The sequence below is a fragment of the Pelodiscus sinensis genome, chromosome 4 (genome assembly GCF_052426305.1).
Source record: "Pelodiscus sinensis isolate ZL-2025 chromosome 4, ASM5242630v1, whole genome shotgun sequence".
NCBI lineage: Eukaryota > Metazoa > Chordata > Testudines > Trionychidae > Pelodiscus > Pelodiscus sinensis.
In genome coordinates this window covers 41,423,377-41,445,632 of record NC_143055.1, presented here as the reverse complement: position 1 = coordinate 41,445,632, position 22,256 = coordinate 41,423,377, and the positions used below count along the sequence as shown (strand labels likewise).

Genomic DNA, 22,256 nt, shown 5'->3' with positions numbered 1-22,256 from the left:
CATGTCTGTCAGAAAAAAACATCTTGACTGATTATTTACTTCACTTTCCTATTTCCGTTCACCACTGACACATTCTGTGGTTCCCCAAGCCTACACCATTCTTGAGACAAGCCAAGTCATTGGAATGAAATTGGGTTATTTGACTCATAAATGTCTTGATAGCAGTACATCTTTCTTTTTTTCTCTCTTTATTGTATGCAGATGAGTTTGAGCCATTAAACTCAAATGGTGAACAATGTCAAGTTGTGAATTATACATATTTGAAGATTAGTCACTAAAGTGCCTGATAGATTAATTCTTGCCAAAACTACGTTTCTCTGTCTAGATTTTTGGTTTGGGTAATTCTTTTGTCTACCGAAATCCTTCTGCTGCTTCAAATGGATTTAGTATCCTTCACTTCTTCCTGTGTGGTCTTGTTGGATATTTTAAACTGGGTGAAGAGATTTCTGGATGCCTATAGGGTAAATCACATCTTTTACATCCAAACAACATAAAGTGAAGGAAAGGGGAGTTGCTACAAGTAGCTTCTTTTTCATTAAGAATTCTGTCAGAGCAGGGTCAGATTCCATGAGTCAGGACAGTTCAATGCAATGCTGTCTGTCCTTCTCTGTTCCTTTGTTTATGTTTTGCTGATTTGTACATGCTAGTACAGGGGTGGGCAAAAGGGCCTTCGTGGGTCGGATCCAGCATGCCAAGTGGGTTGATCCAGCCTGAGGAAGCTCTGCCGCTCCCCCACCCCCAGGCCAATTAGGGCCTGGAGGCCGTGGGGGGAGGGGAGGAGGAGCGCACAAAACTTCCTCCCACCCTGCGAGGAGCACGCAGTGCTTCAAAGTGCTACCTGCACCTCGCAGGGCAGGAGGAGACATCACACGCTCCTCTGCCCCAAAGCCCTGATTGGGCTGGGGGTGGGGGAGCTGCATGAAATTCTTCCCCCCGCCCTGCGTGGAGCGCATGGCATTCCCAAGATAGGGCGAAGGAAACTTCACACAGCTCCCCTGCCCCCAGGTACTGATTGCATGTGGAAGCATGTGGCAATCATGGTCTGGGGGTGGAGTAGCCCAGAAGCACCCTGCCCCCACCTTCCTGTTTAGGCCCCGCCCCTTCCGGGGTGGCCCCTGGGCAAAAATTATTGTTCACCCCATGCTTGTAGCAGACTTGCCGTGGTCCTTCAATTCAGGGTGTGTTCTTCAGCACATTAATAAAGAACATTTCATGCGCCTGAGAGGCATTCTGTTTTACAACTCTAAAAGCAAAAGTGCATGAGTGTGAGGTTGCCTTTCTAAACCTTGTTCCACATGGATTACGGTGTGGAATATAACGGAGCCTTTTTGTAAACCACATTTCCAAAGGAATCTATATACAAGTATTTGTTCTGAATTTCAAAATTCACTATTCCCCAAGGCATAGGGATACAGATTTTACATTACTTACAACATGGAAATCTCAAAATTGATAAACAAATTTCAAAATGTTATGTAGAGAGAGCCTTCAATATTTCGGCTTAGATTGTGTATGCAATCACTATGTTCAGTGGAGAAAAAATACCAATTTTTAAACTTTTTTTCCCTGTGTTTACAGTTTACATCTTTGGCCAAGCAGAATTGCTACTTGTGGAAAAAAATTATTTTCTCTAGCATGACTAAAGAAGAGTGTACTTCGGGAGTTTGTTTACTTTACACTGGAGAATAAGTGGATGTAGTGACTGTGCTTCTGTATTGTTGAAAGCCTACATCAGGAATGAAGCTGTCGTCATGTCATCCAGAGATGATAATACCGATATCAAAGAATTCTTGGCCAACATCAATTTGGTGCAGTATCTTCTTAACTTCAAAGAATCTGGCTATAACACTGTGGCAGACTGCATAGGAATAAATAATAATGTGCTTCAGCAAATTGGAATAATGCCTACCGGACATCGCAAAAGAATTCTTAAGCAGTTAGAGATCACACTTTCTAGAATGCAAGAAAAATCTGTCTCATTTGAAAATCTGAAGCCCAAGGACTTGGGGGAAATAGGAGAAAGTCATTCTTTGTGTTATGACCAGGATTCCAAAATATCCAATATAAATTCAGAGGGGATTACTAAAGATAGTCCAGTATCTGGAGCATTGCCAGTAAGATTTTTTAGTAAAGAAAAGAGTGAATTTACTGAACATGAATTACTGGAAGTGAAAGATGGTTGTTTTTTAGATCTGGAATCTTCTAGTTTGTTGTACCAGAACTCAGATTGCTCAGAAGATGCTGTCAGCCTTAGTGGAAATACTGAGAAAAGTGCAGTCTTTCAAAAAGTATCTAATATAGATGTTGCACTGGTAAAAACACAGGCACAACAAGGTAATTTGAATTTAGACAGCAATTCTGCACTATATGTTGAAGGACCAATTTCTCAGTCCTCTTTTGCCAACTTATCTGAAACCAAGTCCAGTGAGAATGAGCATCTAACATTCTCAGAGGTGGAAATCTCACCTCTTCCAGATTCTTCATTCTTTGAGTTTAAAGGTGAAATGGTGGACAATGACTTGTATGGTCCTTGTGAGCAAAGAAGTACTAAAGTAGTTCCCAGAACAACTCGATCTTTTATGCTAAGACATCGGCCTGTTCCAGAAATCCCAGGTTCATTTGAAGTTGCCACTTCATCCAGGTAAACAATTTTAAAAAAATTGTGAGATTGATACTGTAACATTTAAAATTAGCCAACTTTGTCAGTGGCTGTATGTGTAAGTATTTTTGGAGACTCTGGCTATGTCTATGCAGCTGAGGTATCCCTGTATATTTCAAAATAAGGGTGCACTATTCTGGCATCCCTGTATCCCTCATTCCATAAGGATTAAGGCATTTGTTAAAATTGCTCTTTCGAGATAAGGTATTTCGAGGAAAGAGTGCTGTGTAGACGCACCCTCTGTGTGCTTAGAAGCAAATGAATACAGATGAAATGGATTTATGGGTGAAGACATTGGGAATTTTACACTTGATTTCAGTATGGCCAAGATTTCATTCTGAGTATAAATGCATATTTCTCAAGTGTAACTCTGATTTATAGGTTAAGTTTAATTTTAATATAGTACCTTTAGTGTCTTGATTTCAGTACTTTAATACTTCAAATGGATACTGCTAATGGAAAATATCAGTTAATGCATAATGTACTTTATCATTATATTACAAAATTGAGGAAAATACATGAACAAGCTACATTAAAAGAATGTTGTATAAATGGCAAAGTCTAGCAGTCAAAGGTAAGGAAAGGCCTTTCTATGCTTTGAATGAGTAGGAGTCCTTTGTGTGTGGGGGAAAGGTTTTGGAAGTATGTGATCACGTAATTAAGTGCTATATCATAATTCATATGCACATGGGGGCACAATTAAGCTGCACAGACATCTTTAATGTGGGATTTCCTAACTGTATAGTGCTTGGATCTGTAACCTAAATAACAATTTTCTGTCTTGTTCTGGTATGGTATTTCTTAGGGAGCAGAGGGTGTTAAAAGTTAAAAACCAAATTAATGGGGATTAATAGGCTGCTGAGGCCTGTGCTGCATCTGAGATAGTGTGGGGGAAAACCTGGCTGGTGTATCTCTCCACCCGCTCAGATAGCTCTGGTAGACCCCAACGATTTTCAGAACAGTGATGGTCATGGAAGGTATCTACTTTAGCTATGGGATAGATGCTGCAGGATTTTTTTGTTTTTTTGGGAGGAGTGTTTGTTACTATTTCAGCATTCTGTCAAACTTTTTCTGAAAAGGTGCAGTGACTCTTTTCTAACAGTTTCTAATCAAGTTCTGAATGGAATTTCACTGGACAAAGAAAAGGCACTTTTCTAGCTAAATGTCATTTCCACTGCCAAATTTCAAAGACCTATTGCAAATTGTGGACGTGAGAGTTTTTCAAAGTCTGCAGGTATCTTCATAAAGTGTTACTCAATCTAAATATAGGTGTTACTACCAGCTTTCATTCTGAAGAATCAGAATTGTACTCCACTGAATAGGAAAAGCAATTAGTGATAGCATAAGTTAGCGGAACTTGCATTTGAGTTAACATATACATGTGCATAGATAAGTTTCTTCTTTCAAAATGGCTCATATTTTGACTTTGGGAAAATGTATTTATTTTAATGTAATTAAAAAGTATTATTGTTTTGCTAAAAGGCAATAGCAAATTGAAGCTCAAAACCAAGACCAGAACATTAATCCCATGAGGTTTGTTTACATTAGGAAAATCTGATTTCAGTACTCTTTATGACAAGTCAGTTTGCTGTTAATCCCAGCTTTATGGCCTGTGTAAACAAGGCTGAAATTGCCATTGGAGTTGAAAAGCTTCAGGGGGTAAATGAGTTAGTCTGTAACTGGAAAAACTTAAAAAAACATAAATAGTCTATCAGCACCTTAAAGAGTAGCAAAACATGTAAGATGGTATCATGAGCTTTCATGGGCACAACCCACTTCTTCAGATGACTGAAGTATTAAAAGTCCAGATCCAAGAATAAATAAGGGAAGGCGGGGGCTGGGGAGAAGGGGAGGAGGAAGGAAAAATTGCAGTTGAAGTTATTAGCTTGTCAATATGATCTTAATTTATAACAGTTCTCAGCCCATGGGCCACATGCAGCCAAAAGTTTCAAAATTTGTCATTCTGGTCTGCAGCCTGCACCAGCGTTCCTTCTAACAGGGGGCGGGTGAGTGCTGCAGGAGGGCAGGGGATAAGAGAGTGAGTCTGTGGAAAGGATTGTGAGAGTGGGCTCTGTGCAGGGAGGGGTGGGGAACAGTGTTCCCTCTATTTTTTTCCATCCATGGGCAGATTGAATTTTGGTATGTTCACCGATATTGAGATAATGTGCAGATACATGTCACCAGTACAAACAAAACACTTCAATGTATATATTTTTTAAAGTTCATAGATATAGAAGAATATTAAATCAAAGCATAATTAATAGGTCACTGCTATGATATTTAATATTTAAAACAATGCTTAGGGTTAGTACATGTATTTGGAGTACATGTATTTTATCATCCTTTCTAACAAAATATGCTCAAAACAGAAACACATATCTATTATGTGAAAGCATAAAAATATGCACCAGAGGCTCAATTTAATAACCTACTCCTCCTACCATACATAGACCATTAAACTTCAGGGAAAGCTTTTCTTGAAAAATGAAGCATCTGCCAAAACATTATCGTGCTATTGACTTTTGCAGTTCACAGAACCATCCCTGTTGCATGCATATCATATGGACACATAGCTCAGCTTTTAAGATGCTAAACAACTAGAAATCTCATGCTCTCGTAGCAAATATTAATACAATATTTTCTGACGCTAGAAGGAGTGTAAATGCATTCACTCAGGCTTCTACAATTTCTAAGATTGAGTCGATTAATACTTCACACACACACAAACAGTAATAATAATAAAGCAACACAGAGAGCAAACAAAACTGTAAACAAACAAATGACAGCAGTGAAAATACAAGGGGAAATGAAACAAGTGGTTTGTTATGTGTAGCTTAAGTGAGTGTTTTAGGACCCACACACTGCTAATGCAGCAGAACCCTGTGGAAAAAGTCAGATTTTCCTGGACATGTTTTGGCTTCATCCTACAAAGCATAACACCAAATCTAGTGCTTGTTGCAGTATTTGACATACTCTGAAAAGTCAGAACTGACAACAAATATCTGTCCTTAATGGTTTTCAATACCTGTCCCCATGGGCAGTTGGTATTCTAGGTTGGGCAAAGCACTGCCTTACTAAACCACCAGCCTGGCCCTGCCCACACTCTGCCCCCAGAATGCCTATAGGCTTTCTAGGGGTGGAGTGTTACTGCCCCCCGTGCCCACCTTTTCTCTGCTCTAGGGCTGGGGAGGGTGGGGCCACGCACCGCCTCACTTCCCCATGGTGTTTGGGGGACTCTTATGTGGGATGTCTCCCCGTGGTGGGGGGGCAAGGCTGGGAGCTTGCCTCCCCCAGCCCTATCTTCACCGACCACCCATGCCCAAACAAATTCTAAAGCCTAATTGTTTGGGGAAAGGCATCTCTCCTGGCCAATGCCACTGCAGCACATGAGCTGAGGCTCAGACATGATAGGTAAAGATACAAGAGTTTAGATTCCTTTTAAAAAAAAAACCAAACCACAGTTACTGGAACTATTCTCCAGTCAGAACGTCTCTCTCTCTCTCTCCTCCCAGCCCCATAGCCAAGAGGGAGCTCAAAGGGAATCCCACTCCTCTCTGCCTGCCATCCCAGCATGTCTCCAGCCTGGCCTGAAACAGAATCAGTTGCCCCCTCTGCCTGCTGATGACACTCAGATGTTCGTTGTCTCCCAGCACACAGTCAGCCCAGCTGGGCTGAAATGGAGTCAGAAGTTCCTCTAATTAGATGCGTGTTCCTTAATTTCCTCTTGCACAAGCATGCAATTGTGCACCCTACAGGGAACTCTTGTGAGGAACGCTGAGAACTAGGGGTTTGTGGGGAGGCTGCCGCAGCATCCCCAGGTTTTAGGTGGTGATGTGCTCATGATCCCCCTTGTTCTGTCATGGATGCTGGCCTGTGCCAGATGCCTCCACTCCTTGACAGATGTGACAGGTTCCAGCTACCACCCCTTGCATAGCAGCACTTGGCAGGATCTGACTGTGACCCAGCCTCATGTGCTGAGTTCCAGAATCCAGCCATCCGGCCTACACTCAAGGCTCTGCTCCTGGGTGAGCGGGAGTACTGGGCATAGGGGACTGTGGATGGTTTTGGGGGGCACTGCTGTGGTTCTTTCTCTGTGGCCTATGTACAGTAAAACTCCAGTTGTCTGGCATCCAGTGGTCCGGCACTCCTGGAACGCAGAAGTGCTCCAGGCAGCCGGACAATTGGAGCTGCTCTGGCCCAGGCTTCCCCGAGTCCAGCCACTGGTCAGTTTCAGCAGCGGCTGACTTGGGGACGCCTGGGGCAGAGCAGCTGGGGTGCTGGGTTGGTCCCGTAGCGCCGCCCTTCGGTGCTGTGGGACCAACCCAACATCACCGCAGCTGCTCTGCCCCAGACTTCCCCAAGTCAGTTGCTGGTCAGTTTCAGCAGCGGCTGACTTGGGGACGCCTGGGGCAGAGCAGCTTTCTTTGTAGTGCTGGGAGAAGCCTGTGGTCGTGGTACATGAAGGTACCAGTATCATAGTGAAGGATAGGAGAGAGGTCCTGGAGGCCAAATTTAGGCTGCTAGGTAAATGACTGAAGTCCAAGCAACACTCTCTGAAATGTTTCCAGTTCCATCCTCAGGGCCAGTTTGACAAGCAGAATTTTGGGTCTCAATATGTGTATGAAAGGATGGCGTATGAAAGAGGGTTTAGATTTATTAGAAACTAAGAAAATTTTGGGAAAGAGAGAGCCAGTAAAATAGTGGTGGGCAACCTGTGGCCCAAGGGCTGCATATGGCCCATCGAGTTCGACATGGGGCCTGTGAGATATTTTGTTTATCATTGCCAATGTGCAGGGTTGTCAGATTCCACTGGTTTTCATCCACATAGTATTTTTCCTTCAGGTGTTATAAAGTGACACGCACATAAAGCAGGGCTACATGATGTGAGGTGCATGCTGATCGCACACAGTATTGATTGCAAGAGCCATGAGCTTCCTCTGAATTCAATCAAAGCACTGCTATGGTTCAGTCAGAATTCCTCCCTGCCTTCCCAAAGCACAATCTTCCATTCTTCCATTGATGTAGGATAAACCTAAATATTAGCCACTGCATTACCAAGATTTTTTTAAAATAGCCTACTTGTTTTCAAAATGATCTCCCGAAAATTTTATATACCAAATTCTGAAGTGTTGTAAGGAGACCAATGTTAAGTCAAAATTTTAAAACAGACATTAAACTTCACTGAACTATTTTCCTTTGCCAGCATTTTTTGAAATCCCAAGCAATAAGATGAATAAATTGACAGCTGCTGTAATCTTAAGTTTAGTGGAGTTAATGTCTCTCCTTGAAATGTTTCAGAGAAACATTCCTTTTTAATTGCTTTTAAAAACGTTGGCTTTGTCCTTGTTGAATCTAATAGGGTTTTCACACACGGGTAGAAATTCAGTTTTCCCCTGGGAGACTTCGTACTTCCTTCTAGGCCTGGGGAGACTTCAATCATAATTTTTTTTATGGGCAGAAGAGCTATTTGAGTGTATTCGAAGTGCCTTCCAGCACAAAAAGTTAATACTGTGATTCTCCTGACACCCAGAGGTACTATGACTGCGTTATACCTTGTTATTATTAATAAAACACTTGCGTCCTTTGCAGTTACATATGCTCCTGGCTCTTGCCTGCCACAGAACAATGTACTAGTCTTTACCACAACATGACAAGTTGTAGAGCTTTTAAATGTTTGTTTCTTTTATCTCAGAAGCATATAGTAGAACGGTGGTCATAAGAGGCCCAGGAATACAAAAAGTCCTATTTAAATATGTAGGGCTTTTTAGATAATGTTTAGTGCAAATATTTTATTCCTAGGTTTGCAGTGAATCAAACAATAATTCTGGGGTAGTTACCTTGGGATACTTAATTTCCCTGCCCAAACAACCACATCAATGTAACCCCTGCAATATGTTGGCTCTCAGACTTGTAACATAGAAATTGCCCTGTTATGGTTTTTTGACCATGACAGAAAAGGAAATGCAATGTTAAATCAATGTAAGTCATTCAGCAAATACATGCCAATATGCAAAGATAAGGGATGACCACTGCTGTAACCCAGTGGTGCCCATAGGGTTGCCAGGTGTCCAGTTTTCTATCAGACAGTCTGGTATATGCGCTCTCTGCCTGGTAAAAAAAAAAAAAATCCAGAAAGTACTGGACATGTGCAATGTCCGGTATTTTCTGAATTTCTGGCTGGGCGCCAGATGGAAGCCTGGCGGGGGCATGGGAGCGACTGGGAGGTGGGGCCGCGATTGGCGATGGGAGCCTGTGGTCGCGTGCAAAAGCCGGGCGGGAGTGGAAGAAGTCCCACCCACTCCCCCTGCCTGGCTTTTGTACTCAACCAGAGGCTCCCAGCTGGGAGGCAGGGCTGTGATTGGCGCTGGGAGCTTCTGGTCGCATGTAGAAGCCGGGCGGGGGGGAGTGGCTGGGAATTCCAGCCACTCCCCCCCCCCCCCCCCCGCACCCGCCTGGCTTCTGCTGGCAACTAGAGGGAGTGCCTGCTGGGGGCTCAGCCCATTGGACTCTGGCTGCGGCCAGTGGCTGCCCCGGCACCGCGATGTCACTGGGCCCCACCTCCGGCACAAGACACGGACTGCTGCTTGGGTCCCTGCAGCGGTAGCACTCTGGCTTGGCCGGGCTCGGGACCCGTCCTGGGCACAGACCTGGCAGCTGCACCCAGAGCACCATGCAAGGTCAGAGACACGCGACACATGTGGGCACTGGGTCCTTGCCCTGGGCAGTCAGCTCCTGCGAGCCCGCCTCCACAACTCACCCCTTGGAGACCCCACAACTTCCCCTGTGAGCCCCCAATCCCCCTCCCATGGGCCTCCTCACAAACTCCCCCTGTGAGCCTCCCTCAATCCCCCACTTCATCCCAGGGTGCTTTGACAGACACCCCAATATCCTGCGAAGTTGAACAGTGAAGTGTCCCTGGTCTCTGTTTGCCAGATGCTGGGAATGGGCAAGAGGAGGTGGATAACATGCGGGTTTTGCACCCTCTGTCCGGTAAAAAAAAATTCTGAAAATACTAGACATGTGTAATGTCTGGTATTTTCTGTTTTTGCGGCTGGGTACTGGATGGAAGCCTGGTGGCATCTCCTGTGGTTGAGTGCTGAAGCTGGGCGGTGCAGGGTGTGTTTTTTTTTTTTTTTTTTTTTTTGTATACCCAACATGTGTGGTTTTTTGTTTGCTTGACAAACATTTTTAGCCCGTGTGTTCAGTATTTTTTGGGAGAGCATCTGGCAACCCCAGGTGCCCAACCTTTTCCTTTTGCCTCCTCTTCCCCGAAATGGAATATGTATGTGCTCCTCCCCCCAGTACTGCACAGTTGACTCAGCAGAAGAGAGTGGGTTGAAGATGGAGCTGGAGGCAGAACTGGGATGAGGGAAGCGCTTGGGATAAAGGTGGAGTTGGCTTGGGTGGAGCAGGTGTCAAAGTGGAGTTGAGGCTGGGATTAGTCTGGGGGCACAGTGGAGTTGCATGGTGCTCTGCCCTATCCCCTGTGGGGTCTGACCCAGGTGCCTCTGTGTGCCCTCTTGAATGTTCCTGTGTACCCCTGTAGCTGGGTCTCCATCTGGGGTGGAGGTGCAGCCCCCCTTTGCTTCCCTGAACCCGCACCCGGCTTCTGTCCACCTTTTGGCCACTCCCATGGACTACGTCCCTTAGTCCCCCTTGGGGTCCGAGCTGCCGGCTCTGGGTCTGTAGCTTGTGTGTTGGTCCTCCGCTCCGGCGTCTGGTCCCTGGGGGGTTTGGCCACCCTGGCCCTCGGTCCGCCGCTCCGGGGCCATCCCCGTCCCTCAGCCAGGTCAGGGCTCCCGCCCTTGATCCTCCATGTCCTGGGCTCTATCACCAGTCTGCGGAAGGGGGTTGAGAGCAGCACCAACTCCTCTCTGTGCTTCCCCCCCTTTCTTCGCTTCCTCCCTTCTTGGGATAAAGGTGGAGTTGGCTTGGGTGGAGCAGGTGGAAAAGAGGAGTTGAGGCTGGGGTTAGTCTGGGGGCACAGTGGAGTTGCATGGTGCTCTGTCCCTATCCCCTGTGAATGTCCCACTCCACGTCTCCCCGACCCTGCCTGGCATCCACCCTGACTCCACTCCCCTGGGTCCTACAGCTCACTGGTTCCTGCTCGGGACCTCTTGTGCTCGGTCGCCTGCTTGGTACTCTCCATGGCTCAGCCGCCGCTTCCACTCTCCAGCCCCGGTCTGTCAGTAGTGCAGGGGTGGGATCCCAAGTCACAACCCCCATAGATTAGTGTCTCACAGTGTGGGCCACTGCTCTAATCCCTGACTCCCAGGGTGAATAGTGTTGGAGGTTTCAGCAGGAGAGACAGAATTGACCATTACCCCTTCTGCTTAAGAGGCAGGGCAGCTCCTTCCTGTCTAATGGGCATTAGAGTCAGAGGTGGGCATTGCTTCATTAGAAAGCTGGGTTTTAGGTAGTTATGGAGGGCATGATGCCATTGGCATGCATCCAGGTAACCCCTCACTCCATCCTCCATAAATCCATTCCGGACATTGCTTTTGTAGCCTGTCTGTGTAGAGTAGAAGGAGGCTAGGGAGGATCAGGCACCCCAAATTGTGTCTTGTACCTCCTTGATATTGCAAGCTATTGTACCTAAGAAGCCACAATGATACCTCCTCTATCAGAGAATGTATCTGAGCCTTTAGCTATCATATTTGAAAAGTCATGGAAGTCAGGAGAGATTCCAGAATGCTGGAAAAAGGCAAATATAGTGCCCATCTATAAAAAGAGCAATAAGAACAACCCAAGAAACTACAGACCAGTCAGTTTAACTTCAGGGAACTTGCCAGGGAAGATAATGGAGCAAGGAATTCATCTGCAAACAACCAGAAGATAATAAGGTGATAGGTAACAGCCAGCATGGATTTCTAAGGAACAAATCATATCTAACCAATCTGATAGCTTTCTTTCTTTGATAGGATAACAAGCCTTGTGGATAAGGGAGAAGTGGTGGATGTGGTATTTTAGTAAAGCATTTGAGACAGTCTCATGTGACTTTCCTATCAATAAACTAGGGAAATACAATTTAGATGGGGCTACTATAAGGAGGGTGTATAATTGGCTGGATAACTGTTGTCGGAGAGTAGTTATTAAATGGCTTACAGTCATTCTGGAGGGGCATAACAAGTGGAGTTCTGCAAGCGTCTGTTTTGAAACTGGTTCTGTTTAATATCTTCATCAACAATTTAGATCCGGGGTTCTTAACCAGTGAGGTGTGCCTCCCCAGGGAAGGTATAAAGGAGATACAGGGGAGGTATGAGGTGCCTCCCAGAAAATGTATTGCAATTGCCTTCTCACTGGATAAAATCCTAAAGTTTAGATTTCTTCATAATTAATATTATGAATTAAAATTATCAACATTAATTTCTTCTTAACTTCTAGAGATCAGAACACTACAATAGCAGTGCGAATCAATCAGGTCTAGGTGATGACACACTACAATTACAGTACGCGAGCATTGCCGACTTTCATCTTCAAATATTACATAAATTTGTTAGGAAAAGGTTCAAAGTAAAAATCTCATATTATTCACTTAGGCATTGTAACAGGGTTCACTCACCCCACAGCACCATTGGCCGTCTGACTTGGGAATTAGCTCAGACAGCTGCGTCCAGCTGGTTCACCAGGTCCCAGGGTTCAGGCAGGCCTTGGGGTTTGAGCCGGGCCTTTAGCTCAGGCTGGTCCTCCGAATCGCCAGGCACCAGTAGAGTCTTGGGTTCCTCTAAGTCAGAGGGCAGCCCTGCTGGCCGGCTTGGCCAGGCCTCGGCGGCCCAGGCAGGGAAGCCTTCGCTGGCCTGAGGGAAAGCAGCTGTGGGAGGCCCGGGCCAGGTCTCAGCCTCGTCAGCCAGAAGCTCTGGGCAGGCCTTTGTCTCCTTCAGAGGCTGGGCCCCGACAGAGCTCCCTGGCAGAGTTCTTACAGTACTAGCCATGCCCCTTAGCTTCCTGTCAGATGAGGGGGTGGGGCTAGGCTGTGCACAAAATGGCTCCCAGGGGGGTGTGAACATGAGGTTCATTTTCAGGGGAGGTGTGAAGGTAAAAAGGTTAAGAACCCCTGATTTAGATGATGGCATAGAGCGTATGCTCCTTAAGTTTGAAGATGGGAGGGGTTGAAAGTGCTTCGGAGGTTAGTGTCATAATTAAAAACGATCTGAACAAAATAGAGAAATGATCTGAGGTAAATAGGATAAAATTTCGTAAGAACAAATGCAAAGTACTCCACTTAGGAAGGAGCTATCATTTTTACACATACAGAATGGGAAGTGACCATCTAGAAAGAAGTACTGCAGAAAGGTATCTAGGGGTCATAGTGAACCACAAGCTAAATATGAGTCAACAGTGTGACACTGTTGCAAAAAAAGCAAACATGATTCTGGGATTCTCATCTTTATTAATGACCTGGATGAGGGGATGGATTGCGCCATCAGCAAGTTTGCAGATGACGCAGCTGGGGGAGAGGTAGATACGCTAGAGGGCAGGGATATGGTGCAGAGTGACCTGGACAGGTTAGAGGATTGGGCCAAAAGAAATCTGATGAGGTTCAATAAGGACAAGTTTAGAGTCCTGCACTTGGGATGGAAGAATCCCAAACATTGTTACAGGCTGGGGACCGACTGACTAAGTAGCAGTTCTTCAGAAAAGGACCTGGGGATTACAGTGGATGAGAAGCTGAATATGAGTCAACAGTGGGGGTTGGACTTGATGACCTCCTGAGATCTCTTCCAGCTCTGTGATTCTATGCATTAACAGGAGAGTTGTGAGCAAGACATACAACGTCATTCTTCTGCTCTTGTCTGTAGTGATTAAGCCTCAGTTGGAGTATTGTGTCCAGTTCTGGGCACCACATTTCAAAAGAAGATGTGGAGAAATTGGAGAAGGTCTAAAGAAGAGATTACAGATTTAGAAAACGTGAACTATGAGAGAAGACAAAGAACTGGGCTTGTTTAGTTTAGAAAAGGGAAGCCCGAGAGGCGACATGATAGCAGTTCTCAAGTATCTAAAAGGATGTTACAAGGAAGAGGGAGAAAAATTATTCTCTTTAGCCTCTGATGATAGGACAAGAAGCTATGGGCATAAACTACAGCAAGGAGGTTTAGGTTGAACTTTTGGAAAAGCTTCCTAACGGTCAGCGTGGTTAAACACTGCAATAAGTTGCGTAGGGAGTTTGTGGAATCTCCGTCACTGAAAAGCTGGTTGGATTTAAGAGCAGATTAGATAGACATCTATCAGGGATAATGTAGACCAGTGGTTCCCAACTGCTGGTTTGTGGACCGGTGTGGGTCTGGGAACCGCTGCCTGCTGGGCCATGGCAGCTGCTAGAACTCAAGCCGGCTGTTCGCTGCGGCTCAGCTCCGGCAGCTCTTCTGACTGATTTTGCCTGGTGGCAGCACTAGGGCTGAGGCAGCATTAGGAGGAGGCACCGCCCTCCTTCCTCCTCCCTTCCACTCAGGTAAGATGGCAGCTCAGCTGGGGCTCTGTGCTCCCCCTGCCTCTCCCCATGGGGGCACGAGACACATTTGGGGAGGGTGGAGGCACTAAGGAGGAGGGAGTATGCACGTCACCAACGGTCACTCCCCCTGCTCGCACGGCAGCCTTGCTCTGGGGAGTGCAGGGGTAGGGTGGGGTTAAAGGGCAAAAGGGTGTTGGATGAAGGTGTGGTGGGGTCAAGAGGGAGAGGTATTGGCATGGGCAGTCAGAGTCAGAGTTTAAAGGGTGCAAGGCCACAGGTCATGGGGTGGGGGTCAAAGGGTGTTAGGCACTGGGGAGTAAGGAACTGGGTTGGGGCTAGGTGGACAGATAATTTTTATAGGCATATTTTCAAACTGGATTAATATGGAAATTATGAATATTCAGATATGACAATAAAATGTTACCAGTCCTCAAAGTTTGTGAATGTGTTTGTGAATGTGTATAAAAGGTTAGGAATCACTGATCTAGATGGTATTTGGTCCTGCCATGGTGGCAGGAGACTAGACTTGATCTCTTGAGGTCCCTTCCAGTTCTCTTATTCTATGATTCTTTCATCAATTCAGTGACACTTAAAGTAATACAGTTAAATTGAGGTGCAGTTGGTGCAACAGTATAGGGGACAGGCTTGCTCTCTTTTATATTCTCTTTGAATATGCGCTGTTGTTTGTTCTATCTGTTTGTGAAAAGGCAACTCAACAAGTAATCTGCCAGTCAGAAAAAGCAGAAATCTGTCTAGAAGTCAGTGCCTTAATTATTTAGAGCAGGGATGGCCAACGCATTTAACAAAGAGAGCCAAAATAGCAGCGGAAAAAATGCCGCACCAGAATTGTCAAGCAAAATAACCAACCAACCCCCCCCCCCAAAAAAATCCCCAAGAACAGAATTGTTGAGCAAAAAAAATAAAATAAAATAAAGGTTTTTTAAAAAGGAGGCTTCCCTTTAAGGCGGCCACCATTTTGGGCACCATTTTTAAAGCCCCACAGCTCTGACCCAGTAAGCAGAGGGAAGTCGGAGGCAGGGGGGCAGGTAGGATCGGCTTGACGAGCTGCACTTTTGGGTAGCAAGAGCCTCATGCTGTAGGTTGGACACAGATGATTTAGAGGAACAATATGAAATTGAATTAAACTCTAAAACAAATGTTCTCAGCTTTATCTAATCCAAAACAAGCTGCAGTATTTTTCTGTCATAATTCTAGAATACATTTCATAGAGTAATTGTTTATTCGCAAACATTACATGTTTCATACCGCATGTGTTTCCAAGTTATTTGTCAAACAGGTATTCATTAATTCAGAGTAAATAAATGTATTTGTTCTGGTACTAGCTAGACCTTCTTGAGCTTAAATGATACGAAGGGAGATTTTTCAAGTTTCTATTTCCAAATCTTATTTCTGATACTTTACTGAAGGTCCATTGTTTGTTTACCAGTGGGTTTCCTTGTCTGAAACAATCAAAAAAGGTTTTGGAGATATTTTGAAGCAATTTCCTGTAATAAAAAAAAAGGAGGAAGGAAACTATATTTTTAGTAATCTGATAGAGCACTAGTAACAGCTCAATAGTAATGTAGGTAGGAATAGTGAGTCACTGCAATTGCTGAGTATTTTAACTGCTCATTCCTAAAATCTTTCTTCCTTTCCTCTTTCATGTCAAACCAATGATTCACTGTTTTTGACATGGTAGAGAAATGACTTCAGTTCTGAAGAGCATTTTATCTATTTTTGTTTAATCAGTGTGGATATCCGTAACACATTCAGACTACACCAAGTATGTTTTGCAATCTTAAGTTGTGAGGGAAATGTGTTTTGAAGAAAGATTCATATCAAGGTGTTTTAAAGAACAATCTTAAGCTTAAATGTTTTTGTCTGTTTCTTATGTTCATAGAGTATACAGAAAGAAGTTAGATAAACACATAAATAATCTTGCTGGAAGGTAACACTTATTTGTTAGCATTCTGAATTCTAACATAGAAGAACACCCAAATAGAGTGAAAAAGTGTGTTGCTTCCTTAAATGTGTAAGGGGACTGGTAGACCCTTACTAAAACTCAATGGGCCATCTCCTAGTACCAGAAGGGGAAGGGTCCATGAGAAATCAGGGCCCTAAGGCTTAACAGACCCCAGGGACAATGGAGAGAGGCCTACACTCCAGCTCAGCCTGATTGACAGGTTGGATAGGCCAATGAGGAAATTAGGAGGCCAGGTCCTGTCCTTCGTGTAAGTTGGGATTTTCTGGGTGTCTCTGGGAATGTCTACACTACGGCATTATTTCGAAATATCTTATTTAGAAATAGTTATTTTGAAATAGCTTAATTCAAAATAACACATCTACACACAAAATGCATTTCAAAATAGTGTTTTGCTATTTCAAAATAGCACATCCACACTGAGTGTATGCTGAATCGCATTTAAGGCCGACCGGAACCAGGTGCAGCAGGGCATCAGGTCAGGAGTTACCATGTGTGGCTGCTGCCTGAGGCTATCTGAAGCCTGTGCTTAAAGGGACCTCCTCCCCCGGACTGCTGGTTCTCAGGTTTCCCTGCTTGCTTGCCTACCTCGATGAGACACAGCAAAGCATTTTGTCTCTGCGTGCTGTGGTTGCCCTCACTCGGGACACCACAGCACTCTGCAACATGGAGCCAGAGCTGCCCCGGGGCACTCTGGTGCTTCTCGTGGATGTGTTGCTGTGAGCTTGGCTGCACTTTCTGCAGGCTGCCATCTGGAAGGTCCACCTGGGGGCTGTCAGTATCCAGGAGGCCCTGTGGGAGAGCTTCCACCCCGAGGAGCACTAAGAGCCTCCCTGGTCTGCCCCACTGGGGGCTTGTGCCTCATTCCTCCCTCACGTCCTTCCACTTACTCCTCCCTAACCCCCCTTCCTGATGTGAAATAAAATACATGTATTTTCATGAACACAAACTCTCTTTATTTAACAAAACAAATAAAGGTGAGGGGAATGAAACTCTGGTGAGACTGGGGAAAGGAGGCAGGAGAGGGGAGAAGAGAGGGTGGGAGGGGGAGGAGGAGACCTGGGAGGAGGGAGCTGGAAGGAGGAAGCAAGGGGATGAAGGGGCAAGGGAAGCTCAGGGCTCAGGATTGGGGGTCTCACCGGACCACCTTGATTTTCATGCAAACCTGCTCCTGGGTTCTCATGTGGCCTTTGGTGGCCAGGCTGGCAGCTATCCTGTAATAGACAGTCGTGTTCCTTCATCTAGGCTGTGTCCAGACTCAGGATTTTTTTCGGGAAAAGTAGCCTTTTTCCGAAAAAACTTCACCTGCGTCTAGACTGCAGCCGCGTTCTTTCGAAATTAAATCGAAAGAACGCGGCTTTTCTTTCGACGGCGGTAAACCTCATTTCACGAGGAAGAACACCTTCTTTCGAAAGTGCTTCTTTCGAAAGAAGGCGTTCTTGAATGTAAATAGGGCTTCTTCGAAAGAGAGCATCCAGACTCACTGGGTGCTTTCTTTCGAAAAAGCGGCTTGCTCTTTCGAAAGTTCCGCGTGCAGTCTAGACGCTCTCTTTCGAAAGAATCTTTCGAAAGAGGCTTGCAGTCTAGACATAACCCTAGTGTGGAGATCATGGATGTTGGGGGCATCCCCCCCAAACCTGAATAAGGTCCATGATCTCCACCCTGGACAAGGAAGGCGCCTGCCTTCTCTGGGCCCTGGCAGGCTCCTGGGAGCTGGCAGACTGCTCCTGGGGAGCGGTGGAGGGATGGCTGCCAGTGGCTTGCTGGCTCATATTTTGGGGCCACTGGGTCGGGACAGTGACTGCTGGCTTGGAGCTGGCACAGGGACTATGGCCAGAGTCAACCCCTTTAAGGTCTCTGGGGAGGAGGGAGGGAGAGGAGTGTTCTTGGTTGAGGCTGGAGTGGCCACCAGGGCACCCAGGGAAGGCTGGAGGCCCCCTATTTTGATGTAAGTGTCTACACAGCACTTATTTCGAAATAGCTATTTCAAATTTGGCGTTATTCCTCATGGAATGAGGTTTACCAAATTCGAAAATAGTGGTTTGGCTGTGTAGATGCTAGTAAAGTTATTTTGAAATAACAGCTGTTATTTCTAAACAACTTTGCTGTGTAGACATACCCTCCTGAGAAAAGGAGACCGAGAGAGCTAAGAAGAGCAGCAAGAAGAGAAAGCTGTGTTGAGAGACAGACCTGCAGTATCAGAGCCAGAGGCCCGTACAGCCCACAGAGCGTAGACCATGTGCTAAGAAGTAGACCTGCAGTGTCCGAGCCAGACACACACAGCCCAAGGTGCGCAGACCCTGTGGTGAGAAGCAGACCTGCAATGACCAGAGAGTCAAAGGGGTCAGAGAAGCAACAAAGGGAGATGGAGGCTGGCAAAGCAGCACAGTCTGCAGCTGGGTGTGGTGAGCAGCTGGGACCAGCAAAGTGGCAGGAGAGGCTCAGGGCAGGGAGACACCACCAGCCAAGAGGCCCTGCAGGCCAGTCTTGGAGAGGGATTTTAAGTCCAACTGGGAGAAGGGTCCTGTAACCTAGAGCCTGAAGTTGTGTGGTCACTGCCAGAGCAAAGGTGTCCAACTTGCAGCCCCTCCCCCCTGCAGCACAGCCAGGGCCTGAGAAAGAGCCCTGGGACCTATAAGAAACAGACTGTGAACTGTCCTTACACTCAGCAGACTGATGTTTGTGATGTCCCCGTGCTACAGAGCGGGCTATGTGTTCTTATTTAACCTTTTTCAGTTTTTCCTTATTCTTTTCTTTTTAATCAGTTGCTGTTTAATAAATTGTATTCACTTTGATCTGTATGAAATGGTCACTGGGTCAAGAAAGCATCCAGTGTGAAGCAAGCACCCCGGAGTGGGGACACCTTACCCCCTGCCCCAAGTGACTACAAGATCAGGGATTAAGCCCCAGAAAACCTGGGCCCAGCCTTGTTGGGATTTCGAGGACTCTGCTATTCAGGAGAGTGGAAGGGGAGCCCTCAGGATCAGGGAGACCTTTGGGTAAAAGCAGTGGGAGCGGGACTCAGATCCTTTCGCTGGTCCATTTCACCAGGGTAGCATAGAAGCTAGGAAAGTTCCCCACAATAGCGGGACCATTCCCCTGCTTACAAATGGACAGGCCCATCTCACCCCACCTTATCATGGGCCTACTGTGTGCAAACTGACTGCACAAGATCCTCACCCCATGTTTTCCTACAGAGCCCTTAGATTCTAGCAGTACCAGGAATTCCTATGAAATCTGAAGTGGCAGCTTACAGTTCTAACGTAGTTTTCAGTACAGGTTGGAACTCTCTGGTCAGGCATCATCAGGACCTGACCAGTCCCAAAGAAGAGAATTTGCCGGACCAGGAGAGGTCTCCTGCCATCTGCCCCAAAGCCTGTCACCCACTGAAGACAGGCTGTCCCAGCGGGCAACCCTGCCTTCCTCTCCCCCCCCCTCCCTCCAACTTGGCTGGGCTGCTTGCCCAGCTACTGCTGGCTCCATGAGTTGCACAGTCTACAGCTTCTGCCTCTGGGCCCTGTTCCTGCACAGCCAGGAACAGTCATGGAATTGGGGCTCCAGACCTGTCCTCACGCAGCCTCAGCCGGCCCTGCCCAGCTGGAGAAAGCCACGGGATTCTAGCTCTGTTCCTGTGCTCCCTAGGGCTGCTGGAGGGCTTCAGTCCTGCGCTGCCTCCAGCTGGACTGCAGATTCTGATGTCCTGCCTGGCTGGCCCTTCTGCCCTTAAGTTCCAGGGCGCTCTGCTCCAAGATGTTGCCAGACCAGAGAGTCCCGGATTTTGGAGTTACAAACAGTACACCACAATTCCCTCGAAACAGTGTAAACTGTACCAGAATAAATGATTTATAGCTTATAGAGTAGCTTCAAGTTCGAACTTGTATTTTAATGGTAAAGGATAGAAAAAAATGCACAAATTCATATTAGCTTTTAAAATCATTTGAAGTCGAAAAGAATGAGCACTTTAACTTAATATACCTGATAAATACTAAGGTAGGATTGAGTGAAGTATTTAACAAGTGTAAAATTGACCTTTTGATTTTATTAAATCTTGTTTTTCCTAAACACTGCTTAGATGAATAAAAAGCCCCGTGGGTCAATACCAGGGCTGGGCAATAATTTTTGATGTGGAGCCACTCCATGAATTTGGAAAGTGGTCAGGGGCCGCACTCTTCTATGATATTAATGGAGAAGGTGCGGGGTCTGGGTTGAAGGTTGGGTGCAAAAGGGAGCTTGGTGTAAGAAAGGGAGTCTGAGTGAAGGAAGCAGTTGTGACCTGGGGCACTGGTTTGGAGTGCAAGGGGTTGGATAGTGACATAGGGCAGGGAACTGAGGTACAGGAGAGGATGCAGGGATTTGTGTGAGAGGGCAAGAGGGGACTGTGATCTGGGGCAGGGGATTGAGGTGCTGGATGTGGGAGGGGATATGGGTACAGTAGGGGGCAGAGGATTTTGGTATGTGGAGGGGGGGCATATGGTTGGGGAAGGGTGGGATTGGGGTGCCAGAGGTAGGTTCTGCCAGGAGACTTACCAGCCAGCGGTGGTTCCTGAGTCAGCCCCCCCCGCCTGCCCTACCTCTGCACAAGCTGCAGCCATGTAGACCATGTGCTGTAGCCCATGTGCTTCATAGAAACTGGCCAATGGGATTGTGCTGGCGGTGGGAGCAGCTCCTAAATCTTTCTCCCTCCCCTCCAGCCTCACAGTTTTTAAAGAAAACCTGCCTCTCAGCTGTGTTTCTGAGCAGCGTGTAGGTGGGGAGAGGCAAGCAGGATCCTGACTCGGGCTTCCTGCAGCATCCACAGGCTGGATCTAGTGATTTGGCTGGCCGGATCCGGCCTATGGGATATATTTTGCCCAGACCTGGTCTATACACAGGTTTCAGACTTTACTTTACTTGTCTAAGTTGCATCTCATCAACTGCATTGCTAATTATATCTGTTGGATGGGTAGAGGGCAGGTAGCTGTACGTGTGCTCTAAACATTACTGTAAGGAGTGTGCAATGTAAACGTAAGATTAGCCTGTGTCCTTATCTTTCCTTACCGTTTTCCTCCCCTTGCCTCTGTTTAGTTGTTTGAATTTAAATTCAGAGTCTAGAATTTGTAGTATTTTGATCTCCGTGTCTTTTTCAAAACTATTGACTGTAGGGATAAATTACAAGAACTGTGACATTGTTTGGCTCTATACACTTTGTAACTTATGTTCTAGTCTACAACAGTTAGCTCCTCTCAGCCATTCATCATAAATCACCTGTGGACTAAAAAACTGGGATCAATATATTGAAAATGACTTGCTGTACTTGATAAAGCTTTTGATAGAATGACCTAATTTTAAGATAAAGTTATCTGCCCGAAAAAGGAAGTCTGTAAAGAACAGTGTTGTTGTTTTTTAAAGCAGCATATAATGAAAAAATTAGTAGCCATTTCCAATTTCTAAGTCTCATTGGATCTTGTGTCTACAGGAGAATGTTTGGACATTTCTGCATGATGGAGCTGCCTTTTCAACATGAAAATTTCAAAGGTCTTATTTTGAAAGCTTGAAGGGATATAAGAATTTGGGATAAACTATTATTTTGACAATTAGTGTCTGAAAGATGGATGATAGCGTTATCTCCTGAAATATTATCTTACTGTATAGCAGCTGCAATCTCTTGCAATCACAGGGTTTCATGTGCTTCTAGGCTAGCTGCTAGGCAGTCTAGTCAATGTTCATAGCTCTGGGCTTGTCAGGCCCCCTTATTTGTGTCTTCCTTGCAATGCAAAACTGCTGCTTTTGAAATTAAACCAATGCCTCGGACTTTAAGCTCTGCTGGTTCTGTGGATGCTCGTGAGTTTCTAACTCAATCTTTTCAGGGATAGTGTGATAGGAAAGCAAGGAATTCAGGCTTAGCGAGAAATGTCTTAACCACAGTAACTTTATTGGAAGGTACAGCACTTTTAAATAATAACAAAAGTCCTGAGATGCCCCTTTCCCATGTCTAATCTTATTAATAAATCTTTGAATCCAAGCTTTGTCAGCATTCCAGGCTGTATAGTCTCTGTACCATTTCTAAACCTTTGCTCCCTCTTCCTTGTAACACCCTTTTAGGTACTTGAAAACTGCTATCATGACACCTCCAAAGGTACTGCTAGATATCCTGAAAAAAACTCGGCTGCGTCCAGTGAACGCGTTTG

General features: G+C 45.8%; 1 protein-coding gene across 2 annotated transcripts in view; it reads left to right on the top strand.

The window, feature by feature from the left end:
• The window catches only part of ARAP2 (ArfGAP with RhoGAP domain, ankyrin repeat and PH domain 2), a 209,596-nt gene that overhangs the window by 6,876 nt on the left and 180,464 nt on the right, over positions 1 to 22,256 (top strand). For both annotated transcript variants that reach the window (XM_006128750.5, XM_025187574.3), the window contains exon 2: positions 1,579 to 2,641. In XM_006128750.5, the coding sequence (XP_006128812.3) occupies positions 1,752 to 2,641 (890 nt within the window). In that variant the 5' untranslated portion in view covers positions 1,579 to 1,751. The remainder of the gene's footprint in view (positions 1 to 1,578; positions 2,642 to 22,256) is intronic.